At 41.6% G+C, this 9972-nt stretch overlaps 1 protein-coding gene across 1 annotated transcript; it reads left to right on the plus strand.

Annotated features, from left to right (window-relative positions):
* Positions 1–5242: 5242 nt before the first annotated feature.
* On the plus strand, positions 5243–9090 carry en1a (engrailed homeobox 1a). Its single transcript, XM_004571954.3, has 2 exons — positions 5243–6041; positions 7865–9090. The coding sequence occupies exons 1-2, from the start codon at positions 5486–5488 to the stop codon at positions 8182–8184; spliced, it is 876 nt and encodes a 291-aa protein (XP_004572011.1). The 5' UTR covers positions 5243–5485; the 3' UTR covers positions 8185–9090.
* Positions 9091–9972: the final 882 nt, after the last annotated feature.

Below are 9972 nucleotides of genomic sequence, written 5' to 3' on the forward strand. Positions count from 1 at the left end.
GTGGGACGCTTCTAGTGATTTGATGGTTTTTTCTAATTCCTGAATATTTTTGTTTTCTTTTTTCTTTTTATGTGATGAGAAAGAAATTATTTTACCTCTCATCACAGCTTTCCCTGCTTCCCATAGAACAGAAGCTGATGTTTCGGGAGTGTCATTATAGTCCAAATATGAAGTCCACTCTTTTTTAAAATATTTAATAAAGTCTTCATCTTTAAGTAGTGATGTATTAAATCTCCAGTTTTTTCTTGGCGTAGTAGTATTCTTGTGCATTAGTGTTAAAGATACAGGAGCATGATCGCTGACAGCTATAGGGTGAATCTCAGTGTCTGAAATGTCGCTCAGCAGTGAGCTGCTGACCAAAAAATAATCCAGACGAGAGTAGGAGTGATGGACATGTGAGAAAAAAGTATATTCCTTACTGGTGGGGTGAAGGGAGCGCCATGCATCGCAAAGACCAAAGTCGCTCATATACTGTTTGATTATATTTGTGGACTGCCAATTACGCTGAGTTCCCGCTGTATTGAGCCTATCCATGTCTTCATTTAGTCCAAGGTTGAGGTCGCCTCCAAGAACAAGTGTGCCATCTAAGTGTTCAGAGAGTGCACTGAAAAAACCGTGAAAGAATGAGGGATCATCAACATTTGGACCATATACACTTGCAATACATAGTTTTTTATCAAGTATAGATAGTTTAATGATTAAGAATCTGCCCTCTGGATCTATAACTGTATCGAGTACTGTGAAATTAATATTTTTATGTATTAAAATTGCTACTCCCCTTTGTCTAGAATTATAACAAGCTGAGAACACATTGGGAAACTCAGGTGTTTTAAGTTCATTCGAACCTCTAAGAGGTCTGTGGGTCTCTTGTAAAAGGACAACATCTGCCTGTAGTTTTTTGAGTTGGTTAAATATTTTTAACCTCTTTAACCGCCCTTTGCTATGTTGATAGCGCTGCAAACCCTCGGCCTTCTCTCAGTGAGCTTCATGATGAAATGGTTGAAATGGTTTCACCTCACAGGTGAGCCTGTCAGGGTTCATTGGTGGGGTTTGTTGCCTTCTTAATGACGTTGGGACCATCAGTTGTGTTGTGCAGCAGTCAGGTTGGTGCACAGCTGACAGGCCTGTTTGACAACTGTTAGAATTCATATTATGGCGAGAACCAATCAGCTGAGTAAAGAGAAACAACAGCCCATCATTGCTTTAAGAACTGAAGGTCAGTCAGTCGGAAAACTGCTAAAACTTTGAATGTGTCCCCAAGTGCAGTCGCAAAACCCATCAAGACCACAATGAAACTGTCTGACATGAGGATGCCCCAGGAAAGGAAGACCAGGAGTCCCTCTGCTGCTGAGGATAAATACATCTGAGTCACCAGCCTCAGAAGTCACATTTTAACAGCAGCTCAGATCAGAGTCCAGATAAGGGATGGACATTAGACCAGTGGAAATCGGTGCTTTGGTCTGATGAGTCCACATTTGAGATCTTTGGTCCCACCTGTTCTGTGTGACGCAGACACATTTGAATATTTGTCCAAAATTGAAGGCACACTGAACCAGCATTGCTACCACAGCGTCCTCCAGCAACATGTCATCCCATATGGTTTTTAGTTGAACCATTATTTATTTTTCAACAGGACATTGACCCCAAACACATGTGCTTGGGGTCACCTGAGGTTCACCTCCAGGCTGTGTCAGGGCTATTTAACCAAGAAGGAGAGTGATGGAGTGCTGCGCCAAATGGCCTGGCCTCCACAGTTTGGGATGAGATGGACCACAGAGTGAAGGCAAAAGGTCAGACAAGTGCTCAGCATCTCTGAGAACTCCTTTGCGATTTCTACCTCATGAAGCTCATCGAGAGAATGCTAAGTATGTGCAAATAGGTAAGCAAATGGTGGCTATTTTAAAAAATCTAAAACGTGTTTTGAGTTATTTTACACTTTTTACTTTACCACGTAATGTCATACGTAATCATTCAGTGAGAATCTACAATGTAAATAGTCATAAAAATAAAATAAAAACCCCATTAAATGAAAATGTGCATCCAAACTTTTCACTGGTAGTGTGTACACACACACACACACACACACACACACACACACACACACACACACACACACACACACACAGTCTCCTCTTGCCCTGTGATTATTTGTCATGTAAACAGGAGGAGATCAAACCATTAACCTTCCAGTTGTTAGATGGCATACTGCCTGAGCTACAGCCATCCCAGTGTACGCACTACAATAAAGAGACATAAAGATTTTAAAACATCAAGTACAGACAGTGGCTGCAGTGGATATTTTCCTTGTTTTTAACACTGGGTTTCACTTAAACACTTTTTTGTTTTCACGTTTACCTGGAGCTGGCTGATGGACCAGTAACAGCATGAGCATCCACAGCCCACAGACACCACATATTGTTGAAACGACCCTATCTGACAGCAGACTATTAGCAGGTAGACCAACTGTCTATAACTGCCCACAGTTTTCCTACCAGCTAACACCCCTGAACTAGAATTTAGTATAAGATGTCAGGAGATGTAAACACCGAGAAACGGGACAAAATAGCTATTAAAAAGAAACGGCAGTGGTTCGAGAGACCTGCTGTACCCATCACCGACCACTAGGTGTCGCCCTGACATAATTTTTTTCCGTGGACTGCTGAAATGTTTCTGCTTTAAAGATAGAGACTTATTTCAGTAGTAACATTAAAATCACAATAATTAAAAAAAAAAAAAACAGTGAAAGTGTGTGTGTGTGTGTGTGTGTGTGTGTGTGTGTGTGTGTGTGTGTGTGTGTGTGTGTGTGTGTGTGTGTGACGCTGTAAATTAAGAATTCCTCTTGGCATTACTGCTAAATGTTTCCCCCAACAAATTTCAATAAAAATGTCATTCTCCTTTGTTTCTAACTGCTACAATGTTTTTAGATCGTTTGCCATGAAATTAAAGGTAAATTATAATTTTAAAAAGACAGCTCCCTGAGGTTTCCTATACACGTGATTTTATTATTATTAATATTGGTGTTGTGGTTGTTAATAACAATAATAATAAGAACAATAATAACAGCCGAACATCGTACTTTTTTAATGTCCTGAGGTCTGACCGCCTGCTCCACTGTCCCGCTGTACAGGTTCAGAGACACCGGTGGGTGATCCGTGATACTTCCTTAGCGGATTATATAAAAACGGGTTTTCGCTTTTTGTAGTTTTAATGTTTCTTTTGATTTTGAGTTTAAATAGCAGCTCTAAGCAGATTATTGTGAAGCTAAAATCATGTACAAGTATATGTTTAATCAGGTGCAGCACAGATATCATTATTACCAGTTTATCAAATTAAACGCATTTCTTTTTTAGTCGATTTAAAAAAAAATAGAACTCAAAAATGAAAACACAGAAGTTCGGATTTTTTTCTTTCTTTTTAGCCAAACTGTATTTTTGTTACAGTTAGAAGATTATGTCATAGATACGTCAACGAATAAAATCTAAACATGCGTCTGTTCTTTTTGTGTTCATATAGATTCATTCGTTTTCATGTCCGTTCAACTCCGAGGGTTCTTGCGTTATTGCGTTTTCTGAGCCTGTCTCTTTCTGCAGTGTCACAATCATATTACTAAACCTTAAACTAGAGGATAAGGGAATTATTAGGAATCACAGGTCTGTGAGGAAAACAAGCAGCTCTAAATCATAACGCTTACTGACTGACGGAGATGAAAGCCAGAGATAAAGCAAATGATCGCAGCAGTAATGTAACTGTGAATGTTCAATGCAAAACATTTTCAATAATCAATATATAAAAATACGACTCATCATAGCTTGTTATAATAAGGCTTGTTATAACAACCAAATTATTATAACGATTATGAATTGCAAAATGATTCATAAACATTTTGTAGTCGACGACATAGAGCCGAGTGAAGCGCTGTATTAGTTATTATCGGTATATTTAATGACACGACTGCTATGAAGTTTACGCCTTATCCTACTAAAGGAACGAAGAAAAGGCAATAAGTAGTCAAGTTAAAGGAGACACAGGGTCTGGTTTGTAATCACACTATCAGTGTTTTTCTGTTGATAAAACCACAGCCTATTGGAGAATTGCTGCAGGAAGACTAAAGCCAATTAGGGCATCTTAGAATGTAAAACATTACATATCATTATTGTTATTATTAGTATTATTATTACTTCGTATAAGACATATAATCAGGCTTCATTTAATATGAATTATACCAATTAAGTTGTCCCTTCACACAACCTCTCAGTATTCCGCTGCACAGCAGCTTTTCTATTAACATCTTGGCAGGCGGCGTGCCTGTCTATTATGCGCATTTCTGGTATTCTATCGGCCCACTTTGCTCACACTTTGATGAAGTGTTTGGCAAGGCGACGTTGACGGAGACTTTGAAAGGCTTTTCTCTTGCAGCCAGGTGATGAACGTCCGGCCCATCAGGCGGAATAAAAAATAATTAAAACCTATAAATTATCCCTCGGCAGCTCCTCTCTCTCAGAAAGAGATAAGAGCGCGCTATTTCAGCGAAAACAACACGCGCTAACAATGGCCAGAAAGAAGGGGAAACAGCAGGTATGTGCGTGTGTTTTGATAGGTGGTGGTATCTAACCTGCAGCTGTGCGCAGTTAGATACCACCATTCAGAGCGAACGGGCGCATATGAAGATGTAGAAGGCGTGCGCTTTGGTTTGGATAAAACATGCTTGTAAGTGGGGAAGCAAACCCCCAAATGTCATCCTATCTATTTACGCTACGGCCCAATTAAAAGCATTTTTGTGTGCAGTCATGGCTCACGGTTTAACTGGGTCTGAGGCCCGCCTGTGTCTGTACAGTTCAAAGTAAAGTAGACGTGCGCAGTTGAATTTCATACAAAAACCAGCAGTAAACAGCCAGTATTTTTCCGTTCATCAGCTGTATAGATGTAACAGTACACCGTAACGAGACTGAAGGCGAGGAGCAGCGATAATCTCTTGTTTGGTTTCTCTGTGAAGCCTGCTCCCTGCGCCACAGCTCTCCACTTGGCTCAGAGACTCATGACATTATTGGACGTCGTCACACTCTGTTCCAAAGTGTCCCGGTCGGTGATTGGCCCGATACGTTTCATGCGCCTCTAGTTGTGTGTGTGTGTGTGTGTGTGTGTGTGTGTGTGTGTGTGTGTGTGTGTGTGTGTGTGTGTGTGTGTGTGTGTGTGTGTGTGTGGACTTTGTGAAGAGTGTCACACAGCGGTGAAAAGCTCTGGGTGTGTGGGAGTAGTGTGCAACAGCGACCACAGTCAGTCTTATAGTAAATCAACGACCATGACCCTCTGGAGCGCCTTTGCGCAGGGAGGATGCCCACAGTTTCCGAATAATGACAACAACCAGCACCATTCCGGTGAGAAAATAACTATGTTTTAGTTAGTAGTCATAATTTGGATACAAAATAAACTCACGCAGTGGAAGTGGATTAAGAGAACAGAAACCAGGTTCTTCAGAGAAGCACCGATGGAGGAGCAGCGGGATCTTAACAGCTCGGATAACAGCGAGGGGGAGAGCGTTTCCCCGTCTCCCAGCCTGCCCTCCCCGCCTATATTGCCTCTACAGGTCGCCCAACAGGCCCACAGAACCACCAACTTTTTCATTGACAACATTTTGAGACCGGACTTTGGCTGCAAGAAGGAGCACGGCCTTGGCCTGCGGGAGAGGGCGCAGACATCCGGTCGGGAGCGCGTCCACCCGGCGATCAGCAGGCCGAGTCTTCCAGGGACGCCGTGCCAGGACTCCAACTGCAGTACTGACAGTAGTTCGTCCTCTGCCTCCTCCGCTTCTTTGGCAAGTCCCAAAAAAAGCAACGTTAGCGGCGGAGGAGCCGCAGCCGCTCCCTCTACCGGTAACGGCCATGGCGTAAAAGCAGAGGGGAGAACTGGCACTGGGACCGGGGAAAATACCTCGTCTTCGCTGGTGGTGCTGAACGGCACCGCGGCGCCCACACCGGAGACGCAGCCACTGCTCTGGCCTGCCTGGGTTTACTGCACCCGATACTCGGACAGGCCCTCATCTGGTAAGGCAGTAGATTCGTGAAGAAATGCAACTGTGACCGTGCATAACTGAGGATTATTTCCACCCTAAACTCACTTAACATTTTATTCATCAAGACTTTTTTTAAACGTTAATATTCAACAGTTTCCATGCAACAAACGAAGAACATTTTTTCTAATAAAGTAAAGCACGAAATAAAGTTTTAGAACATTTTCAGACCTTCGTTTAAATGTTCTCAAAAAATGAAGCTGCACTGACTCGACTCAAGTCTAATATCAAACCAAATCGTTTATTGGTTAGCAATACAATACTGGATATATGTTATGATAATCTTTGTATTGCCGCTTTGATTTATTTTTAAATCGTCTCAGGATTTCATGTCGCTCGACGCAGCACCACAATAATAAAAAAAACTCGATAAAGACAGAAAACAGTTTAAAATGCTGGTTCATGTATTTATTTATTTCGGTTCAAAAATAATATATATTTTAAATTTATATATTTTGGGATGAAAATATAAAATTGTTCACTACACATCTGTAACACTTTGGTGTGTTTGACGTGGAGGTTTTCTGTGAATTTCTGTTTGTTTAAAGTTTCACTTGCAAATAAAAAAATGATTAAATAAATAATCCTAAAAGCTATTTTAATTTAAATTCACGCGCATCAAAAAGCACAACCAGTGCTCGTGCGGCCTGTAAAAACTTCTCCCCGTTTTAGTCATAAACGGTATTTAGTCTTGTTAGATTTCCATAAGCAGTCGCTCAGCGTTGATCCTGGAGGATTAGAATTGTGTAGCTGACAACGGAACATATTTGACACTTTGGCTGATTCCAGGAGATATTGTCTTTCCACAAAAACCGGTGATGGCGTGTAATAGCTCCTGTGACCCGGTGTGTGAGCTGCCATCAGTAAGGTGGAATAAAACACAAAGGAACTGAAGGTAAATAAAGTCTTACAGCCTCGCGAGCCTGTTCGTCTTTACAGAGGACATTTTGAATTTATTAAGCGCGTGCTTAAATTTTTGCTAAAGAAACTATGCAGATGTAAATAGCTAGAAGACACGTGCACGTTCATTAATATATATTTGTGTGTGTGTGTGTGTGTGTGTGTGTGTGTGTGTGTGTGTGTGTGTGTGTGTGTGTGTGTGTGTGTGTGTGTGTGTGTGTGTGTGTGAGCCATATTATTTGTGACGTGGACTTCAGTATTTCAAAGCCAAACAAGTAAAGACATTTATTAATATTTTAAAAAGTCAATCGTACACCAGTCACTACACCAGAGGATTGTTCAAACCATAGTCTTTGTGCGGCATCTTGTTAATGAATTTAACTTTGTTCAGTGTGAACTGAAGCTTTCTGTTCCAACTGGCATTATTTGTTTTTGTCGTTTAAAAAGAAAAAGAGAAAAAGCAGTAAACGCGTGCTGTTCTATGCACACCATGATCTGGGCGGCTGAATATTCTAAAACATTTAAAAAAAAAGGAAATCTTATTGTCGAATATTTAGATGACAGATTATTGTGTGAAAACACCTAAACGTACGTGTGTTCGCAATGATGTCAGACAGGGGCTCAGGCTGCTGTAGTCATCCGTGTAGGCAGTAATCAGGAGTGTGTAAACGCGCTGATACTCTGAAGACACCACCACACAGACACGTGCCGCATAACGTTATTCTGTAAATTAAATAAAGAAATAATAATAATAATAATAATAACTATTATTAGTAGTAGTAGTATCTGTCATGTATCCATAGCTTGCAGGCTGGATTACGCGCTTTGTTAGCGCGCTGTTGTTTTGCGCACGCTGCATATTTATGTTTCCGCTCTCTTCTTTCGCCCCTACTGCAGGCCCAAGGACACGGAAACTGAAAAAGTCAAAAAGCGGCAAAGAGGACAAACGGCCACGCACGGCCTTCACGGCCGAGCAGCTGCAGAGACTGAAGACAGAGTTCCAAGTGAATCGCTACATCACGGAGCAGCGGCGCCAGTCTCTGGCCCAGGAGCTCAACCTCAACGAGTCCCAGATCAAAATATGGTTTCAGAACAAAAGGGCCAAGATCAAAAAGGCCAGTGGCTTCAAGAACGGGCTGGCCCTTCAGCTGATGGCGCAGGGACTTTACAACCATTCCACCACCACCATCCAGGAGGACAAGGAGGACAGCGACTGATGAACACGACTTCCTGCTTACACTCACGCTGTACATTGTAAATAATAATATCTAATTTAACGTGGAGGATGGGGGACCGAGCTAGTGTCCTCTTCCTCGTCTCCTCCTCTTCAGAAGTGACTCTAGAGCAGAAGATTCGAGCAGACTGACCTGCCACCGCCAAACCAAAGATTTTATTGAGAAATAGACACTTTCAGAAACGTTAATAAGCAGCAGCACCCTTGATGTTAGACTGAAGTGTACCCTCACCCATCCATTCCTCCTCACAGCCATAACAGGCGCACACCAGCTGATGTTCTGGGGCATTTTTACTTTACTAATGGTAGTTGCTTTCGTTCTGGAACGCGCTGCTGACCACTTCCAACAGCCATACGAGTACTTTACTAATCCTGCGGTCAGTTTGAATAAGGTTCAACACACAGTTTGAGTACCAAATGTGAACAACGTGGTTCTGTCATTTCAAAAGACACAAGAAATCCCTTTGAATTTGTTAGGAACGTCTCATGCAATCTGTTACAGTGAAAACACATGTGGGATCTGATCTAAATAGAGGATTCTGTATGATGCCCTTTGAGAAACCACACGGAAAATATAAAAACAGTATTATAAATAATAACTTAAAATTGTAATTGCTGAGAGAAAGCCTCGATAAAAGCCCATCGTTAATATTTTGTTAATATTTTATTGGTACAGCAGCACATAAAACGTGTTGTGGTCCTTTTCACTTTCAGACATACACGCTAAAACTGAAACAACAACGCCTTCACACAAACACAACATCTGCAGCTTTGCCACACTCTCTGTTTTTGTGCCACTTCTTTTATCTAATCGGCCGATCAATAAAAAGAAATAAACAAACGAACAAAGAAATTTAAAATCAAATCAAATGAACGTGTGAGCTGTACTGCATTTCCGTGTGTGTGTGCACCTGCAGCGGTTTCTTAGTCGAAATTGTGTAATTGTGTTTTCTGAGCTTAATGTCTCTTAAACGGACCCAAGGATTACTACAGCGCTTCTGTGCGTCATTTCCTCTGGTGCAAAGCGGCCTGAGACACTCGGCAAACAGCATCGCACTATTTGAAATACATCTTGAAATACATTATGTACAATTTCAAATAAACACTTTTATATTGGAACTGACCCAGTTGTGAGTGTGTGTGTGTGTGTGTGTGTGTGTGTGTGTGTGTGTGTGTGTGTGTGTGTGTGTGTGTGTAACTGAATATTCAATTAATAAAATAAAATGGAGGTGAGGCTGTCTGCGGAGAAGCTGGGGGTAAGGGGACGTCGCAGCTCATTGGTTCAAGTGAGTGGGGACAACTGAATCCATATTCATAGGTCTTTGGAAAGGAGGTGAATTTACACTGCAAGACGCATCGCTATCACGCCGTTCAAAGCGTTACAGAGCATGAAATTGCCTCTCCGTCTTTCTGTGATCACCCATTTCATCAGCCGGCTCTCTGCACAGCCTTAAACAAAAATACCAAGGTGCTGAAGGTAAACGCAGTGTGAGTCCGCCTGTGTGTGTGTCTCCGAGAGACAACCAGCAAATCGACAGGTCAAGGCACGGCCTACAAGCAACACTAAAATAACACAGAAAGGCACAAATCAAGCAGGTGAGAGAGGGAGGGCGTATCTGATTTTTTTTTTCATGCAAATGGTTAAAAATTATAAAAGAAAATGAATATTTCAATTCATATTCCCTACATTTAATTAGTTGGTGCGTTTCTTTATCATTTGAGCAGCCTGATCGGGTTTTACTAAATACAATCCATGTAAAACCAAAAACAC

Source organism: Maylandia zebra, linkage group LG16 (genome assembly GCF_041146795.1).
Source record: "Maylandia zebra isolate NMK-2024a linkage group LG16, Mzebra_GT3a, whole genome shotgun sequence".
Classification (NCBI taxonomy): Eukaryota; Metazoa; Chordata; class Actinopteri; order Cichliformes; family Cichlidae; genus Maylandia; species Maylandia zebra.

What these genes read in the sequence shown, in the direction of transcription:
- en1a (XM_004571954.3), top strand. Translation starts at nt 5,486, where the DNA reads ATGGAGGAGCAGCGGGATCTTAACAGCTCGGATAACAGCGAGGGGGAG. An exon ending in CTCGGACAGGCCCTCATCTG is followed by an intron (nt 6,042 to 7,864) that starts GTAAGGCAGTAG and finishes CCCCTACTGCAG; the next exon opens with GCCCAAGGACACGGAAACTG.